At 36.8% G+C, this 21,250-nt stretch overlaps 1 protein-coding gene across 1 annotated transcript in view; it reads left to right on the top strand.

The window, feature by feature from the left end:
* The window catches only part of si:cabz01036006.1, a 156,163-nt gene that overhangs the window by 133,717 nt on the left and 1,196 nt on the right, over positions 1 to 21,250 (top strand). Inside the window, exons 18-32 of the mRNA XM_021477672.3 lie at positions 2,645 to 2,923; positions 6,005 to 6,280; positions 6,361 to 6,711; positions 6,799 to 7,077; positions 12,805 to 13,056; positions 13,348 to 13,593; positions 13,682 to 13,786; positions 13,910 to 13,990; positions 14,125 to 14,175; positions 14,262 to 14,324; positions 14,410 to 14,484; positions 14,656 to 14,733; positions 17,457 to 17,510; positions 19,854 to 19,913; positions 20,958 to 21,020. Of these exons, the coding sequence (XP_021333347.3) occupies positions 2,645 to 2,923; positions 6,005 to 6,280; positions 6,361 to 6,711; positions 6,799 to 7,077; positions 12,805 to 13,056; positions 13,348 to 13,593; positions 13,682 to 13,786; positions 13,910 to 13,990; positions 14,125 to 14,175; positions 14,262 to 14,324; positions 14,410 to 14,484; positions 14,656 to 14,733; positions 17,457 to 17,510; positions 19,854 to 19,913; positions 20,958 to 21,020 (2,313 nt within the window). The remainder of the gene's footprint in view (positions 1 to 2,644; positions 2,924 to 6,004; positions 6,281 to 6,360; positions 6,712 to 6,798; positions 7,078 to 12,804; positions 13,057 to 13,347; positions 13,594 to 13,681; positions 13,787 to 13,909; positions 13,991 to 14,124; positions 14,176 to 14,261; positions 14,325 to 14,409; positions 14,485 to 14,655; positions 14,734 to 17,456; positions 17,511 to 19,853; positions 19,914 to 20,957; positions 21,021 to 21,250) is intronic.

Genomic DNA, 21,250 nt, shown 5'->3' with positions numbered 1-21,250 from the left:
CAGCGGAGCGGGGAGCGCTCTCTCTCCCCGCTCCGCTGATTCTGTCAGTGTACAGCGGTCGGCGCGGGCCACAAAATATTGCACTGAGGGCCGCAAATGGCCCGCGGGCCGCGAGTTTGAGACCCCTGGGTTAACTGGTCAGATTACTATTCATTTTATATTAAACAAATTGACGTGTCTATTTTGTGTCTGACACATTAAATATTGCTTAAAATACTGATTTATTTTTATATGCTAGCATATTAATAATAGAACATAACAACAGCATTTTCACTCACCTGCAGTGTTTAGCACAGAAGAACAGAATAAACTAAATAAAATGAATAAAATAAATAGGACTGCCCTAAATTATTTACACTTAAATAATTAATTTATATTACAAACCGAAAATACTGACTGATTCTTTTTAATAACCGGCATAGGCTGTTTTTTTTCCAATCATGTTTTTTTCTTCCGTCAAATAAAAATAGCTGACTTCCTCAAATTGCCCACTCCACGGAAAATATGCATTTATTTAATACCCCGCTGTTATTATTATAATCACAAAACCTTTTTACATTTTTAATAGAAATTATTATTTTAAAGATTATGTTTTGCTATATGGTTTCTTCTCTCTCCCTCGCAGTTAAGTGCGCACGCTGCGTGATGAAAAGACAACAACGCGCACATATGTTGACTTTTTGTAAACAGTTTTGTTGTTTAAATTTGATATTGCATTAATGTGCATACATATGGAAGGTAAATCCTGCCAATTTTAAATAAATCAAATAAACATTGGAAATAAAAATGAAAATCATATTAACAATTTCATTTTAAAACACTGTTCACAAAATATCTGCCAAAATTGAAAAGGAAACTAAATTATTTAATTTTCATTTTTACTTTGACAACACATCGTCCCAGTCAAATTGATCATTAAAATGAAGTTGCCAATTTAACATTTCATTTTCACTGCATTTCCACTTCGATGTAAGTTGCAGATGATCCCTAACACTGTGTGCAATTCTGGCGAATATGAAACCTAAAACCAACTTTACAGAGCTGATTTAGCTGTCTTTTAAAGATTTTATTACTAACAAGTTGTTAACGTCACAAGACCTAATACAGTATTCTATACGACTTCATCACAAGGCCTACCGCACTTACGCTGCAGTTTCTCTGCCCACAGAGGAAGCCCGTGACTCCTGCTGCGGGACGGAAGTTTGACGTTTGGTTCTCCTGTGTCCCCTGTTCCTCTTGCTGTACCAATGCAGCAGCTGCTTCACGTAAAAGCTGACTAACAGTTTTTGGCATTTTACCTCTGTTATACTGTATTTACACTAGTAACTCACGCTGTCCCATCCATCAAAACCGTGCTTCTGCCCTAGGGCTCTGTAAAAGCACTCGACGTCACTTGAATACGCACCTCCCACTGATTAGCATAGGCTTTGCATACAGCTTGAAGTTGAAAATGAAATCGAAAATGAAAACTAAAATGAAAAAGTGTCAATAAAAGGAAAGCTTAATTTTACATTTTAATTTGAATTGTGTCACTATTATAGCGTGAAGATTAATAACACGATTTGTAAAAATTGTGTTTGCATTTTATTTTTCAGTTTGGCTTTTTATTTTAATATTGGCAGTCTTGACGTGGAAATGCAGTGAAAATGAAATGTTAAATTGGCAAATTCGTTTTAATTATCAATTTGACTGGGACGATGTGTTGTCAAAGTGAAAATGAAAATGAAAATTAAATAATTTAGTTTCCTTTTCAATTTTGGCAGATATTTTGTGAACAGTGTTTTAAAATAAAATTGTTAATCTGATTTTCATTTTCATTTCCAATATTTATTTGATTTATTTAAAATTGGCAGGATTTACCTTCCAAACATACATGCTTTATAAGCTGTAAAATAAAAGGTAAAGCCTATTTGTTGTGTTTATGACGCAGATCCAGGTCAACATCAGCCGAAATGGCATTAGGGCCAAAAAGGCGCACCTCACTGCCTTTATGTTGACAAGGAAAACAGAAGAGAAGAAGCGCGGTCTTCTTATGAAAGTTATCTATAAATAAAGTATAACTATAGAAACTGTGTTCATCTTAACTGAAAGCTTCGTCGAGTTTGCTGGCCTCAAGCATCGCTCACCTGTCAGTCAGTCAGCATGTAACGCCAACAGATAGCGCACAGGCTGCACAGCACTATATATGGTTACAGAAAAGTTTGCGCTGTTATAATTCACTTACCTTTTAATACCTTTCGGTGCGATTATAATCCGCTATTAAAAACAACAACAATGACTGAATGTTTTGAATGGGTAATGTAGCCGTGGATGGATGCATTTTGGTCCCCGCCATTGAAGAATGAATGTAGCAGAAACCAAGCTCTTTAAAAGTTCTCTGTAGTTGTCTTGACAACACAAACTGCTGCTCTGGGATGAGCCGCATGCAAAAGATGCCCCTCTTAACGCAAGGCGCATTCAATCGGCCCCTTATGCAGCCAAAGTAAAAATATATAAAATAATATTTTTAATCGTTTAACTAATAGCATTAATCGGTTACAAATGCACCCTTTCGGTTAACGGTTAATCAATTATTTTGAGCATCCCTAATTTTAACTAAAAGACCCGTTCGATTCACTTGATGTTTTGTCTTCTTTCTTCTCAGCTTTACCCACATCTAGAGTGACTGTGACCCCAGCCAGTGCTGTATTTACTGGAGAGACAGTCAAGCTGAAGTGTGTGATTAAGCCAGATCACAGTGACTGGACATATGAGTGGTATAAAGGCACACAGAGAAACGGTGTGTTACAGACGTCTAAGCTTCAAACGCTCACTCTCACTAAAGCTGCTGGGTATAATCAGGGTCTGTACTGGTGTAAAGGACAGAGATCTAGCAGACCACACTCAACACAATCAAGCTCTGCTGTTTATCTCAATGTGACACGTGAGTACTTCAGCAAGAAATGTGTTATAATCTGCCCAAAATAGTCAAATATAAAAATACATTATACTATGAATATTTGCAATTTTACAATAGACCTATCTGAATAATCACATTTAAACTTTATTTCACTGTTAAATTATGTAAATATTCTAGATGTTGTATGGTGATGCTGTGGTTTCACTGACTATAACAGGGGTCACCAATCTCAGCCCTGGAGGGCCGGTGTCCTGTAGGGTTTATCTCCAACTTGCTTCAACACACCTGCCTGGATGTTATAAGTAAACCTAGTAAGACCTTGATTAGCTAGTTCAGGTGTGTTTGATTAGGGTTGGAGTGCAAAACACGGCCCTTCAGGGACTAGTTTGGTGACCCCTGGACTATAAGATATTTATATTCTGATCTGTTCAGTGCTCATGTAGAATCAGCATTTATGGCTCAACGCTGGTATTAAACTCTTCTGGATCAGACACATCAGAGGACTGAAGCTTTTTAAAGAGGGATTTTTCATACATAATTTGCCTAATTTTATACAACATTTCATGCAACAAAACAGTTATTTTCCAGCTGTTTTCAGAAGTTTATGAATTGTGGTGTGATTAAAACACATTCCTAAATTCCCAGTGTAAATCAATTGACTTTTAGATGTAAAAAAATAAAATAAAATAAAATAAAAATACACTTTTAACCTGACTTCATCCGTGGTGCAGTTTCATGTGCTAAAATTACTATTGTTATTATAAAATTATTAAATTATCACTATTAGTGATCACCATATTATTGTTCAATATTATTATTAAATGAAGTAGTGGCGCAGTGGCTCGCGCTCTCGCCACACAGCAAGAAGGTCGCTTGTTCGAGCCTCGGCTGGGTCAGTTGGCATTTCTGTGTGGAGTTTGCATGTTCTCCCCATGTTTGTGTGGGTTTCCTCCGGGTGCTCCGGTTACCCCCACAAGTCCAAAAACATGTGATACAGGTGAATTGGGTAAGCTAAAATTCTCCGTAGTGTATATGTGTGAATGAGAATGTATGGCTGTTTCCCAGTAACGGGTTGCAGCTGGAAGGGCATCCACAAAAAAATTGTCCAAACAAGAACAAACAGGAATCCAAAAATAAGCAAATATAAAACTAGATCACCAAACAAACACACCAAACATGAGAAACAAGCAAATTCCTTAGGCAGCTAAAACACAAGACGAAAGGGTTTTTAAGGACAGAACTAATTTAACAAACGAGAAACAGCTGTAACAAATACTATAGTCAGAAGAGCAAATGACAAAACAAGCTAGTGCCCTCAAGTGTCCATAGAAGGGCACTGCAATTGGTGTGACACTGCACTGTAGAAATCTGCGCGGGACTGAATTTTTAGTCCTGTTCCCGCCAGGTTTTATTCCACACCCGATCTCTCCTAGTGTACATCCCGCTACCATGCTTTATTCGAAAATATTTTTTAGCAACACAAGAAATCTGGTCAGGTGCAGCTGCTGACCTCTACTGCATTGTACCCTTTACCACCTTGATCTGCACCTCCAAAACATGTAACTACACCTCAAGATGATGCAGAAAGCAAGTTCTGTGATTGGTCGGTTTGGTAGCTGTAACAACTGTGGGCAGGACTCGGAGCAATAGGAGCAAAAAGAGGCTTTTGGTCATACCTGCCAACACTCCTGTTTTTCCCAGGAGTCTCCCGTATTTCAGACCCATCTCCTGTTTTGTTCTGTCTCCTGAAAACTAACCCCGGAAAAAAAAATTAAATGAATAACAGATGAAAAGCAAAAACATATTTTGAAAATTTGATATATATTTGAGCATTATCATACTAGTAGCTGTGTGTTATGGCTGTATATCAGCACTGCTGTGATTTGGCTTGAAGGCAGAGTACCAAAGGTAATAACAGCTGTGCTGACATAAACAATATTGCACTGATAGAAGAGTGATGTAGCTTTTATAAAACAGTGCAGCAACACAAGTATGTAAATAAAAAAAGACAACCAGAGTGTATTAAAAACTTTTTTATATGAGATAATACTTCATTTCACCACAAGTTGTTAACCACTGAGCTAAAGCCTCTTACTAGATAAACAACAACAACAACAACATGTCAAATGCTTAAGAACTAGTAAAAAATGCATATCTTTTTTTCCATTGCAATATATACAGTATTGTGATGTTTCAGTGATGATCATACAGAGGGCATTGTGCGCTGAAGCTGTTATTCAGGTTTTAATGCCACATGAAGAACAACAAAATCAATAAATACACAGAGACAGGTCTGGATTTCTACATGTGGAAATTCACCAACATTACACAATAGCAATATGTAGAGCTACACTGACATTACTGTATTGTGCAAGAGATAGAAAGAGATTGATTGAGAATTGCCATGTCATTTATTCTTCAATCACTCCTCTTCAGATCAATCTCATCTTAATAAAGCATTTGTTCAACAGTTAAATGGATTTTTCATGCTGCTTAATTTCAAATCAGTCAAATCTGTTTGCTCTGAAACAAATAACAGATGACTGAGACCAACTATTGCCATTAGAAATATCTAAAACAAAAATGTTTTTATTTCCCAGAGATGGGTTGCGGTTGGAAGGGCATCCGCTGTGTAAAAACTTGCTGGATAAGTTGACGGTTCATTCCGCTGTGGCAACCCCGAATTAATGAAGGGACTAAGCCGACAAGAAAATGAATTAATGAAAAATGTTTTTTAACAAATACATTTTTCAAATTTAACCACTACAGAGATACATCTCAGTCACTGGTAGATTCCATCACAACAGTGTCCATGGTAAAGCTGTTTTCTCGTGGCTACATGAACAATAAAGACCCACTGAAGTGCTGGAATTGCTCAATAAGGCTCTGTGTAATTGTTGAATTACATTTTCAAATAGGCACTTCTATCAATAATTAAATGTAAATTGGATATTTAAATTACTATATTCTCACCTAAAACCTTCCACCACGATATTCACAGTTAGAAAAGCTGCAGGCAGAGCAAGACAAAAACAGAATGTCTGAGCTATTTCTCTAAACGATTATGACTTTTGAGAATTTTAATATGCTCTTGTTTACCTTCAGATTTAAAGCCAAAGCCTGAACTCAGATCAGATACTGCAGGAGCTGCACTGACTGGAAACACAGTGACTTTGACCTGTAACACTGATCTGTCCACCAGATGGGACTTTTACTGGTACAAAAACACACAAGGGTCTGAGATAAACATGACAAGAACAAACTCCTACAGCATGAAGATTGATTCAGTGTCTGATGGAGGCCAGTACTGGTGTAGAGCTAGAAGAGGAGAACCAGTCTATTACACACAATACAGTGATGAACTGACACTCAGTGTTACAGGTGAGAGAAAACACAGTGTGTGATTCAGTATATCTAAATATAAATGAAAAAAATAAACACATTATTCTGTGTTTGTACAGAGAGTCCTAAAGCTGTGGTGACGGTGCGGCCTGATAAACATGTGTTCAGAGGAGAAACAGTCACTCTCAGATGTGATATAAAGTGGGGAGGAAGCACTGAGTGGACATACAGATGGCAAATAGACACACAACAGACAGCAAACAAACCCATCAACCCCTGTACCAGACCAGACTGCTGCACCAGTGGAACCACTCAACAACACTACAGAACTGCTGTGAGCCGGTGCTCAGCACAAGAGTTGAAGATCAGCCGTGTTGAGGTCTTTCACCGTGGTAATTACAGCTGTACAGGACAGATGAACACTCAGATCTCTCAGCGCAGTGATGCTGTTGCTCTGATTGTGTCTTCAGGTGAGTGTGTGTGTGTGTGTGTGTTCAGTATTATCAGAGTCTGTATCTGCTCCTCTATGGCTCTGTAACTCCTCATGTTTGGTTCAGATGAAGCTCAGGCAGCAGTGCGAGTGTCTCCACAGCCGTGGATCACTGAAGGACACTCGGTGACTCTGATCTGTGAGGTTCCAGGCTCCTCTACAGGCTGGACGTTCAGCTGGTTCAGAGATGCTGATCATCTGTCAGACAGCAGCAGAGGAGCTGGAGGCTCTTACACTCTCAGTCCTGCTGCTCTACAGCACACAGGAGTTTATACGTGCAGAGCAGAGAGAGGAGAACCAGCCTATTCCTCACAGAACAGCAGCGCACAGCCACTGTGGGTCACTGGTGAGTCTGTGTGTGCCAGTCTCTATGTTTGTAGGCATCTATATGTGTATTCTTCTAAAGATTGGTGTTCTGGCAAATCTTTACAAAACTGATGCCAACCTCAAAAAACTGCTCTTGATTATTTATCCACTAGTTTAACACGCCATACACACAACTGCCATAGCTTTAATCACATAGTAGAATGACAGGACTTTCAGCGCAACAAAATCAACAAAATCAAATCATTTAAATTCATGTTTATTTCTATAGCGCTTAACAATGTAGATTGTGTCAAAGCAGCTTTACATGGAAGTTCGAATAAAGTCCAGTTCTCAGAGTTTAAGTTCAGTTCAGTACAGTTTAAATTTCACTGCTTAAAGTCCAAACACTAAAGAGCAAATACATCGATGTGCAGGTCCACAAGTCCTGATCCAAGCAAGACAGTGGCAACAGTGGCAAGGAAAAAAACTTCACTAATTGACCAAGTGAGAGGGAAAAAACTTCAAGAGACACCGGGCTCTGTAGGGCTCAACCATTTTAACACAACCACAATCTCATCCTTGAGACTGTAGTACAGATTATTATGGTTGTACCCTTAGATGCTTGAAGACATAGTGCCAATAGTGTATAAAGAGTCAATTTGGACACAATGTAAGAGACAGAATAACAGAATATGCAACATAGTTGTGTGGTGCTAGCTTTCCCCTGTAGAACAATATACAGCAAAACGCATTAATAAAAAATATTATCATATACCAATGCCCCCAGAAATTATTCACAGCGCTTCACTTTGATCCCATATTGTTATTTTACGGATTTATTTTGAATATGGTGCATTTTTTTTTTTAATTATGTCAGGTGTATTTAACACAGCTGAATATAATGTATTATTTGTTTTTTAAATTCTATTAGCAGTCTTACATTTGTACATCAGTATTCAAAGCCTTTGCCATGACACTCAGCATTGATCTCAGGTGCATCTGTTTCTACTGATTATCTTTGAGGTATTTCTATGTGTTTCTGGAATCCATTCAGCTGGTGGACATAATTTGATGAAGCAGACAATGTTGGACTATTTCTCACTTGCCTTAGTCCACCCCAATTCAATAATCGGTCAGGAGTCAATTAATCAAAATCAATGAATTTATTTATCGAGCATAAGTGAATAAAGCGAAGATCAGGATCCTGGGCTTTTGAAGAACCGACAGCCAAGCAGTCTGGATGTCCAAAAGCTCTCGAACTCCCTCCTTTTATCCATCAGCAGCGTTCAGTCTTTTTGGCCACTCCTTTGATCAGTTACCCCCAATCTCTATTGTTGCCATCAGCTGTTTTCAGGCAGAATCATCTCTCAAAGGTCTGTGGTCTGCACACAGAGATACCTCTGCACACAGAAACAAAAGGGCAGGTGAAAGTATCACTTCTCCTTGACATACTTGGCACTACTGACATCTGGGGTGCAGCAAGCAACTGTAGCAAAAAATCATCAAAGCACAGCTGAGCATCATAACTTCCTTATAGAATTATCAGGATAATATCAATTTTATTAAAGCATCATACATCACACATACACAGAGAGCAGTATACAAATGCTGCATCTACCACATCAGCTTTTCCTCCTAGTCCTGTCTATGAACTCTTGACCTGTGTATGCACCCATCTAGGGGAAGCCCCTCTGCAACTCTGTCTCCAGCCAGCACCCACACACAGCTCTTGTGGTTTTAGCAGTTGGTTAGAAACGCATTATAACAGGGGTTAAGTAGAAGTACGCTATATCAGGAGACATCATCATATCTGACAAAAACACATATTGTAAATAATGAATAGTGAGGCAAATGGGAGTATATTCCTCCAATAGCAAAAATATATCAAAAGAAAAGAGTGATTAGTAAGACAATAAAGCAATATTTTCCTTATCTGCTCCAGTTCTCTTTTCTGTGTAGAAAAGTCACACATCACAGCTGAAACCCAGACAGGGGCTTTCTGCAAGACTTGTCTGTTACAGATTTAGTTATTTGACATTATAGGGGTGGAAAGTTCCTGTCTCATTCTAAGGTCAAACAGAATGTCTCATCATATCATTGCTTGGGCTCATTAGATTATCATGGTTCAAGCAAACACATATGCATTATAAGCATGAGCACATATATGTAATTCAAAAGAAGCATTTGACTGTAATTCTATTCCTTCAACAACCATCTATCTAAAGGTCTTTATAAGGTGTTTTTCAGAGCAGAAACCAAGCCAAGATTTGTCTGTAGACCTCCGAAAGAGCATTGTAGGGTACATAAACATTTCTAAAGCACTGATGGTCTGAATAACTAAAGTTCTCTTTATCCATAAATTGAAGTTTGAAACCACCATGACATTTCCTAAAGCTGGCCAAACTGAGCAATCTGAGAAACAATTTAGTCAAGTAGGTAACCTCATGGTTATTCTGAAAGAGCTCTAGCATTTCTCTGTGGAGAGAAGATAACCGTCCAGAAAAACAGTAATCTCTGCAGCACTCAACCAATCAGACCTCCATTGTAGAGCAGCAAGATGGAGACACTGCTCAGTAAAAGGCAAGAACAAACCAAGCCACTGGAGTTCTTCAGGTTGTTGATCAACGTCAGTCCAGCTAGCTGTTCCACACTTCGCCTCTAATCAAGTTAACATTGGAAAGAGTTGGCAAATTCAGCATGTAGAATTGGCGTTGGCCGTTGGCTGAAGAGAGCAATCTGATTGGTTATTCAGCAACAAGTCAGAGTGTGTGAACAAAAACTGAAGTTGCATAACCAAGTAAACAATTAACATCAAGAAGGAACACAAAGAAGCCAGCTATAATTCTTATTACATTTGTCAATTAAAACCTAAAATCAGAAAACTTTAGGATAGTATGAAATGTTCCTCATTATTTATTTATTTATTTTATTATTTTTTTTTTTTAAATAAGCATGTATTCCAATTTTGGTTCTTGAAACACGTTCAAAAATAACTGGAACAGTAAAGCTTTTACCACCTTGTAATGGTGGCAGTTCTTATCACAACACTTAAAAGATGTTTAGGGACTGAAGACACCAAGCGATGATGTCATTTAGATGTAGTTTTGTACAATTCTTCCAGCAAACAATTCTTAAGGTGGGCAACAGTATGGAGACTTTGTTGCCGCACTTTGTGCTTTAAAATCTGCCACACATTCTCTATTGGAGACAGGTCAGGACTGCAGGCACACCAGTCAGGTACCTGCATCCTCTTTCTCTGCAGCCAGGACATTGTAATGTGTGTAGAATGTGGTTTTGCATTGTCTTGTTGAAATATGCATGGGCATCCCTGGAAAAGAAGGCAGCATTTTGTGCTCCAAAATCTCCATGCACTTTTCAGGAATAATGGTGCATCACAGAAGTGCAAGTTATCTTTGCCAAGGGCACGGACACAATCCCATACCATGACAGACCCTGGCTTTTGGACATGTTGCTGAACAGTCTGGATGATTCTTTTTTTCTTTGGTCTAGAGCACACTGCGTCTATTTCTCCCAACAAATACCTAAAATACTGATTCATCTGACCACAGTACAAGTTTCCACAGTGTGATGCTCCATCCCAGAGGCCTTCAAGCCTAAACAAGTCAACAGCATTTCTGGACACTGTTAACATAGGGCTTCCTATTGGCACAGAACAGTTTTAACCGACATTTGTGGATGTAACTACATGTTTTGGTACTTTACAAAGATTTGCCAAAGTAGTTTTGAATCCATATGGTGATATTGCTTATAGATGAATGCGGATTCTTGATGTAGTGCTGCCTGAAGGATTGGAGATCACAGTAATTATTTAACTAATTTACCTGACTAACCAAGTTGTGCAATGTGCAATGTGTAGCAAGATGCAAAATTGGATCATGTCACGAGGAACATATGAAATAATCTATGTTGAATTGTCTGCAATAAAATACAAGTCAAAGTAAATTTAGAAGTCACTACTTTCCTTTCTTATTTGCGTTTCCATACTGTCACACACTGTCAAGTTTTTTTTTTTCTGATTTAGGGTTTTATTTGAAAATGATATGGATTATAAGCCTCATCTTCATGGTGAGTGACAGTTACTGTGATAATGTTACTATACCCTGGTTTATGTTTCGTCTGTGCGCTGTTCATCTTCCGGTTTCCCTTTGTGGAATGAGAGAAAACATACTATCGTTCCTACTGGGTACGGAAAAACTAGTCTCATTCAGGTGTAGAACGCACTCTGTCTTTTCATCTAGCTGCCATCCATTTGATGTTTTCACTTGCAGCTTTTTGGTCCAGATGCGAGGTAGTTGTTGTTTGGCATCAACTTGGTGTGTGCCGGCCCAAAGACACATGACTGCACACTTGGAGTTTGCCAAAATACACATGACAGTGAAGTGAGCCTTGTCAAGTAAAGTTTTACCCATATTCAAAATTGGTTCTCTGTTTTTAACCCATCCAAATGCACACATACATTTTGAGGAAGGAGCTTGAGCACACACATATACACCCAGAGAAGTGGGCAGCTATTGCTTTTAGCACTAGAAAAAAAAACATGTAAAAGAAGCTATCTCAAATGTATCAAATCTGAATCTCACATGTATCTCAAATGAACAAATGTACCCTAAGTAAAATATTTCAGATTTCAGGGTCTGCGAGGTCTTAAAATATCTTAAAATGTCTTAAATTTCCAAACCAAAATTTTAGGCCCTAAAAAGTCTCAAATTCACTGAACTATTCTGTTGTAGGTCTTTAAATCATGTTAAACAGGTCTTAATTTTTTAGTGTCCAAGTAAAGCTACCCAATCAATAATCTATCTTAATTTATATATATATAATAAATGTGTTTTATTGCAAAGAAATACAATTCACAACATCTGTTAGACATAAACAGGGAAAGAAAACTAAAGCAGTACATCCCTTTACATAATCTTCCATTAATACAAAAACAATTTTGTTTTAGGAGTAACTGGGCCATTAAAAAATCCTTAGGGTTTAGCCCTGTATAAGTCTAAAATTTCATTCATAATGGTCTAAAAAAGGGTCTTAAAAAGTCTTAAATTTGACTTAAAGAAACTTGCAGAATTTTTTTATTAGCAAAAATGTAGAGAGGTCCCTTTAGTGCAAGAGCCTCCAACATTATTTATACAGACCAATGTTTGTATTGATCACCTTGTCATGGGCTTGGGGGTGGAGTGAGGTGTTGTCAAGTATTTACACTTTACAAAAGTTGCAACAGCAAACTAAAAATGAAAAACAAAAAACACACAATGTGACCTAATGGTTAGAGCATTGGACTTGTGATCAGAAGGCCACAGGTTTGAGTACCGGCACCAACAGGGATTGTAAGTGTTGGGAGTGAATAACCAGCCCTTTTACCACCCTCAATACCACTTCTGAAGGCAAGGCACTGATTTCCCAACTGCTCCTCAGGCATAATGGCTGCCCACTGCTTCGAGTGTGTGTTCACAGTGTGTTTGTGCTCTTAAATAGGTTAAATGCAGAGCACAAATTCCGTGTATGGGTCACCATGCTTGGCCAGATCTCACAACTTTCCTTTTAACTTTTACTTTCCTTTCCAATGTTTGGGCAGACCTTTTTGTCAAATGTGAATTTTGAGGCAGAAGAACACATGTGGTAAACTTCCACATCCCAACATTTAGGCTAAAACATAATTGCACTTTATAACATTTGACATTCAGATGATTTTATTACACAATCGCATATTTGTTTTCAGCTTTAAATGAGATGTTCTTTATCTCAGGTGTTTCTGCTTCAGTGCGTCTGGTGCTCAACGCCAGCAGAAGTCAACACTTCTCCTCTGACTCTCTCTCTCTGAGCTGTGACTCTGCTGGATGGACAGTGAGAAGATACACACACACAAACACACAAGATTGTTCAGCACAAACAGGATCTACATGTGAAATCCAGTCTCTCAGCACATCTGACACTGGAGTTTACTGGTGTGAGTCTGAATCTGGAGAGAAACGCCATCCTCTGAACATCACTGTACATGGTGAGTCCTGCTTCTAAGAGCAGCATCTAGACACATTCACACCTGAAGAATTACACACACATTACACACAATCTTATTTCAGTTACACACACATTTTCCTTCTGTACAGCTGATCACAGACTTTAAATTTATTTAAAATTTGACTACAATTAACATCAATTTATAACAACTTTATGTTTTGCAAATTGGCGATAAATGAATATGTAGTCCAGTGGGGCAAAAGAAGGTTCATAAAACTGCTGATATGAGTTATTTTGAGATACTTTGAGTAAACACCTGTTTGTTTTGTAGATGGTCCTGTGATTCTGGCGAGTTCTGCTGATCCTGTGATTGAGGGAGAAACTCTGACTCTACACTGTTTACATCGATCTACAATCTCCTCCATCCTCACAGCTGATTTCTATAAAGACGGATTACTGATCCAGAATCAGACGACAGGAGAGATGAGCATCCCTACTGTCTCAAAGTCTGATGAGGGTTTCTACTACTGTAAAACCGAGAGCATAGAGTCACCACACAGCTGGATCTCAGTCAGAGGTCTGGGAATAATGAGAGATTATTTACCTCTGTAATATTATCATACAGCATGTGCTTTATGATCAGGTCTGGCATCTTCTCTCTTCAGCTTCATCTCCTTCTCTTCTGATCATTGGTGTTTCTGTGGGATTGACTGTTTTCTTGCTGTTCCTTATTTTACTGGTTCTGCTGCTGAGACACAAGAAGAAAAAAGGTGCGAATGAGATTCTGAAATGATTAATAAATCAAGCATGTAATGCAAATACAGTTACAGTCAGATTATCTACAAGAGCAATTGCTCTAAATACCCTAAACATGACATTTGTTTCTACTGTAGATCCACACTGTGGGGTTCAACCAACTTTGATATCAAACCCATCTGGAGAATCTCAGACGGACAACTTAACTCTGCAGTCTGGTCAGCTCAATCTTTAAAAATCTAAAACACCTGAATATTATGTTTATTATTATTATTATTATTATTATTATTATTATCCAGATTGCTTATATGTTCATCTTTTTCCTTATAAATGTTTGTTTGCTGTCCTGCAGGTCCTGACAACATTTATGACGATGTGAGCACAGTGAATAACAAAGATGAAGGTCGAGTCTAAAACTTTTAGGAATGCTTATCATTTAGAAATAATCATATGTCATGAATTCACATTACCTTGACTTGTTTGTTTTAGAGCCAGTGGCAGATGTGACATATTCTGAGGTCACACTTAAGAAAAATATACCCATGAGTGAAGGTGAAATAAAATAAAGCATGGAATACACCAGTATGAGTCTTTTTATGTTTTATAAAAAGAGTCATTTTTATGATTATTTTTGCAGATGAAAATATTCCAGGGCAAAGTAACACGATGTACGCAGACGTTGGAACTAAAGCAAAGAAACCCAAAAGAAAAGGTGAATTTTATTTTATTTCTTATTTATTCATTCATACATTCATTTTCTTTTCGGCTTAGTCCCTTTATTAATCTGGGGTCGCCACAACGGAATGATCCAACTTATTTCTTACGAAGTATATTCATTTCAGCACGTTATGATCTTTCTGAATGCTTTTCTGTTCTGTGTCAGATATTAATACTGCAGGACCCAGTGATATGACTTATGCAGCGATCAGTAAAAAGGACAAAAAGAAAACCACAGGCAAAGGTAAACGCTATAAACTGTGTCTAAACAAAGCAGTTGGACTGATTCATTACATTTAAGTGATTTAATGGTTTAACAATAGGACAACTAATATAACTCTGTTTTTATTTTGCATTGAAAAAAAACTAATACTAATAAATACAGAGTTGTGTATTTTTACAAAGAACTCTTCAACATGGAGTCAGTTTAGGGCTATATATACTTATAAATTAAAAAAAGTTAACAAAACAGAAAATATAGTATTAAGCAAAAAATAAATAAATGAATGCAAATCTCCAAAAACTGTTAAGCAAACATTAATTTTTGAGAAATAAATATTAATTTTCCTAAAAAAAAAAAAAAAAGAACTGCAAAGGGAAAATAAATTTAGAGAGATAAAATAAAATTTGCTAACAAAAAAAGAACTGCAAAAAAAAAATTACAATAAATAAAAAAAAACTATTTATATTTGCAAAACATTTTTAATAGCATTGCCTTTACAAAACTCGTCCAGTCAATTGCAATACTCATATTGATTTGCTTTTTAGTCAACCATGAGTTTGCAACGCTGTTTTCACTTTGCACTTCACGATTCTGCACTTTTAACTTTGTGGCCCTGATTTGACAAGGGGACGTAGTCGATGGAGCTTAGATGTTTACAGCAGGCCCAGACCTATTTATTGCTCAACAGGTTCTCCACAGTGATATGTTTTATCATCACTATTTTGTGTGCTTTACACTAATGACTGTCAGAGTAAATTTAAATCAAGGTGTATAATGAAGTATGCTGATAATTCTGTCATTGTCAGTCTTTTGCTTGATCATGAGGAGGGTCATTGCCTAGTGTTGGACAGCTTTGTTGCTTGGTGCAAAGACTCATATTTACAACTTAACATCTCAAAAATGAAAGAGATGCTTATTGATAATCGGCATAACTCTATTTCTAATGCTACTACTACCACTATAAATGATACTGTTGTTGAGACAGTGAGTGAGTATAAATACCTGGGAACCATTCTGGATGATAAACTGAACTTTGAGGCCAACACTAATTTTATCTGTAAAAAGGTAAATCAAAGACTGTTCTGTTTGAGGAAGTTGAAGTGATTTATTGTGGATAGGCCTCTACTTTGGACATTTTATTCTTCTTTTATTGAGTCTCTTGTAAATTTTGCAGTAATATGCTAGTATGGTCATTTAAGGGGGACAAAAACAGACTTTTCAAAATTGTTCATCAATCTCAAAAGATCTTGGGCACAAATCTCTATAGTATTGGACAAGTGTATGAGGTGAGAGTGAAAGTAAACCTAATCGACCTTCGGGGACAACAAAGACATTTTAATCTAATCTGTAGCTGTGTCCCAAATGTCACACTATATATTATGCACTCATACGCAATGTACTTATGCACTTACACACCCAACAGCATAGCATATGTATGTAGTGTCATCCCAAATAGAGCACTAATGTTTTTTTACTAGTTTTTTTACTAATTCAAACCATTTCCCAGACTATGTTTGACGGTCGCCAAATCAGTGAAATAAACAACCAAACTACCAAATAATACCTGCCTTGAGTATAAACATATTCCCCATTGGGAGGCACTCTAATCACTCTCGTAGGAGAGTTTTGCTTTCGCCATCCATCATATAAAGTTATCCAACATGTGCGCCCGATAGCTCCGCCCCTTCCGCTACGTGGGCAAAGCAGCAGCAGTTGACGTGTCCATCATTACACACTTCATTTTAACAGCTGAATGAATGCATCATCCGGCTAATTAAAGTGCACTTTTTATTATTAGAGTTTTTAGTTAACGCACTTGCATTATTTATACTACAAAATGGCGTAGAATAGTACATAAGTATGTGATTTGGGACGCAGCTTGTGTCTCTAGATGATGATGTTGCTTAAATGAAGGCAGGTCTGGGCCTGCCCTAAACGCTCAAGTTCCCTTGACTCCCCTTTGACTGCCTCCTTGTGAAAACAGCATCGCAAACTCATGGTTTGTAATCCAAAATGAGCATTGCAATTGACCAGGCAAAATTTTTAAAGGCAATGCAATAAAAAATGTTTATAAAATATAAATGCAAACATATATTTTTTTTTTCAATAGCAAATATTTGAGTTTCTTTTCTTTTTTTTCTTTTTTTTTTACTTCTTGATTTATTTGCTGTTGTTTTTTTGTTTATAAATTTCATTTTTATTTATCTAAACTTAATTTTCCCTTTGCAGTTTGTTATTTTTGTTAGCAAAATTATTTTTTTTTATTTAAAAATCAAAAATGAATTTCCGCTTTGCGACTTTTGGAGATTTGCATTTATTTATTTATTTATTTTTTTGCTCAGTACTATACTCATTTATTTATTTTTATTTTGCTATTTTTTTACTTATTAAAAATGAGTAGAAGCAACACAATTCTTGAGATTTTATTGGGACAACTTAATTTTTTTAATGTCTAATCCACTTAAATTTGGTAAAGTGTCAAGTTAACTTAAGCAGTTTGTGCTGGGACAACATGAATGAATTGTATGGAACCCTGCATTTTGTCTTTTATTTTGCAAGTGTATTTGGCCCTAGATTTACTCCATACTTCAAGTGTATCAACAGTCACTACACTCACAACTGACAGCTTTTGCTTAAAATAATGACTCTGAGCATTTGTAAATTTACTCCAGGGATATTAAAACAAGCATACACACATCTAAGAGTGAAATTAACAAACTATTGTTTTTTTTTTTCAATTTTAGGTGCTGGAATTTCTGATGTTCTGATTGAAATGAAGTCTAAGGAGAAACATGGCGGTAAGTAATAGATGTTCTGTTACAGATCATATGAAAATAAAGTATCGCTCGTGCCTATCTCCACTATTTTTTCATTCATTCATTTATTCTCCTTCGGCTTAGTCCCTTTATTAATCAGGGGTCGCCACAGCGCAATGAACCGCCAACTTATCCAGAATATGTTTTACACTGTGGATGCCCTTTCCACCGCAACCCTGTACTGGAAAACACCCACAGTCTTGGATTCACACATATACACTACAGCCAATTTAGCAATTCAGTATAGTGCATGTGTTTGGACTGGGGGGGAAACCAGAGCACCTGGAGAAACCCACGCCACCACAGGGAGAACATGCAATCTCCACACAGAAATGCTTCAACCAACAACCTTCTTGTTGTGAGGCGACAGTGCTTTTGACATACAGTACTTTTGCATAGATTCTTTTGTTTTGTTTTGTTGTTGTTATTTTGATACTTTGATTTTTGGATATCTTGTTTTTCTGTTATCTGCATCTCATTAAAACTGCTCTTGGATCCTACACCCTTTTTGTCTCCGTCCCTCAACATACCGTGACAATGTGACCCTCATGCTTTTTCTATGTGTATTTGTCACGCTTTTCTTTTTCTGTATAACCTCAACCACTATGGCTATGTACGTCTCCACCAAAGTGTTTTTGTGCTGCAGAACTCACATTTACACTCCCATTAGCACCATTTAGTCATGAGGCATGAAACTCAAGTGATACTCAAGCATGTTAACCATCCTGGGCTGCGTTTCCGAAAACCATCGTTAGTCAACTAAGTTTGCAAATTCCATCGTTACAAACATAGTTAATTTGCTGTTTCCCAAATCCATCGTTCCAATGAACATTGGCAAACTGCGTCGCAAACTTGTACACTTGCAACTACATCTCTGGAGCTGTAGTTAGAAACATAGTTCCTGGCTGTGTTCTATTCACAGTTATCCCCCTATGCCCTATTCATTTACAATCTTCTAACATTTACACTTGGAATGGTTAAAGTCATCTCTTAGGTGTAATTTGCTTTCAAAGTATTTTTTACAGTTTTATCATTATTATACATTATTATTATTATTAATACATTATTTATATGATTTATATATGAGATTAGATACGTGTTAGCTTTTGTAAGTGATTTTATGTTTTAGAATAGAATATTTAATGTTCTCAATAATATCTGTAAAGGAAACACAGGCTATATGAGCCATTTACATATAATTCAATTAATATGGAAAGCAAGTGCATGTTTTTACCAAAACTAATATTGAATTTGTTTTATGCGTGTGTGTGTAAAACAATATAATTTGCACAGAAATAATGGGTTCTTCACTAAAGAAGTTGTTACTCCACCCCGTTTAGAGCATCATTATGGGCATTTTACATTATAACTAACATGGTTCAAGTGATGGATCTGTTACGGAGAAACTAGGGGTTTTGGGAAACACTCATCACTACATCGTTCTTTTCCCAAACGATGCATCATGCTATGATAGTCCAGCTGCGAGTTACGTAGTTGTATGGGAAACGCACCCCAGGTGTACACAGGCATTAATACAGCCCATTAAAAATTACTTATAAAACAACCCAGGTTACGACTGGAACCATGGTTCCCTGAAGGAAACTTAGAGGCTTTCCACTTTAGTGAAGTTGGACACTGCATCAAACTGAAATGCGAAGGGAACGAAATCCCAACAACGCCATACTGTACCTTCAAGAGCCTGACATAACCTTTCCGCATCATGGCACTATTAGTCTATGGTCCAGCACAGCCTACGCACAGTCACAAACTAGGCGTGGGACAAAATATCGATATGCGGATATATCGTGATATTTTCACCTGTGATACATTATTGATTCATCTGTATTTATCAGAACCCCCAGTTTTTTTGTGATTCCGCGATCACTGAATCCAACGCATAATTAACAAAAAGTCGCAATTATTTGCGATCCTGCTACATTCTTAATTAAACAAAAAATACAAAATGGGGGGCAGAAGAGTTTTCAGCTTGAGTTGTTAATAAAAGTAATGTATCTTATAACTTTTTTTTTTCTTTTACAAATATCGTGATATATCTTGGATGAATTTCTTGTGATATATCGAAATGCAGTGGCTTCTTGTTTATCATGGGAGTTATGTACATGATATAATGCAGACTCCAGTATTTTGGATTATTAAAAAAAACACTGCACATTATGTTCATTATTTTCTAATAATTTAACAGTAACATCCCCTTGGGTGTGTATTATTTAATAATTCTTCAACAGTTTGTTGTCTGTGATTGCATACTCACTGCAGTTATGGATGTAAAGGTTTATATTGATTCATTGTTCTTGTGTTGTTCAGGGATGTGCAGTAAGTCTGGAGACACACTATATTCTGAACTGAAGCTCAACACAGATGGAGGTGAGAGAAACTCATTTTTATCTTTACAGTCGAACCATAAGTGTAAAAGGGAGAGTTTGCCCAAAAAAAAAAAAAAAAACATTTACACAGTTGTTCTTTACACTTAAATGGCTCCAAATATTTATAAATAAACTTTTTTCTTTTAAACACAAAAGGAGTTTTTGATGATTGTAGGAAACCAGTAACTTTGACATCCACAGAAGGACAGACAAATACTTTAAAAGACAATGTTATCGGGTTCAATATTCGTTAAAACATATTTTAAAGGGACACGAAAACACATTTGACAATGTAAAAAAAAGATTTTTGAAACTACACTCTCATTCACACTCAGACACAACGGCCAATTTAATTTACCCAATTCCCCTATAGCGCATGTGTTTGGACTGTGGAGGAAACCCACGCCAACACGGGGAGAACATGCAAACTCCACATAGGAATGCCAACTGACCCAGCCGGGACTCAAACCATGGACCTTCTTGCTGTGAGGCGACAGTGCTAACCACTGAGCCACCGTGCTGCCCCGTGGTAAATTATGTAAATTAAAATTTAAATAATAAATACAATAGATTATGTAATTCATTCATTTTATTTCGGCTTAGTCCCTTTATTAATCTGGGGTCGCCACAGAGGAATGAACAACCAAAATAAATGATATAATATATAAAAATATTTTCATGTGAGCTATCCCTTTAACCATTATGTGCTTTTCTGCATCAGAGCACACTGCTGCAGTTAAAACAGTTGAAGCACATCATGTTCGCTTCATTTGAAATCCACTGTGTTGGTGTATTTAGAGTCAAAAATGTTAGAATTGAGTTAATGTCCAAATATTTATGGACCCAACTGTAAGTTAAAATAACTACAAAAGTTAAATGTAAATGTCAACTTAAAAGTTTAAGGCAGCATTTTTGTATAAATTGTATAAATAAAAAGTGTAACTAAGAAGACATGATAAGATTTTAATGGTGATCTCTTTGAAATTTGCCCCTGGTTTGTGGAGAATTTGATCATTATTTTAATGTTATCGTTTGCTCTCAGCAGGCGCTGATGCCGGAGGTGATGCAACTTATGCTCAAGTTTTAAGTAAGAAGAAGAAGAAAACACGTAAGATCATCAATTATTTTATTATAATTATCATTTACTTCAGAATATAACAGTAACTCACAAAAAACAGATAATTTGCTCATCATGTGGACTGTGTTCTGGTTCTTTGAACAGAAATACAATGTTTTACATGATAAATCTGTTTAATGTTCAGTTATTTCTGATGATCAAGGGTTAATTGTGATCTTAAACTATATATCATCATGTTGTGTTTTATTGGCATTAACTGC

This window comes from Danio rerio, chromosome 7, assembly GCF_049306965.1.
Source record: "Danio rerio strain Tuebingen ecotype United States chromosome 7, GRCz12tu, whole genome shotgun sequence".
Lineage (NCBI taxonomy): Eukaryota > Metazoa > Chordata > Actinopteri > Cypriniformes > Danionidae > Danio > Danio rerio.
The sequence above is the reverse complement of the archived record's forward strand: the minus strand, read 5'-3'. Positions and strand labels throughout refer to the sequence as shown.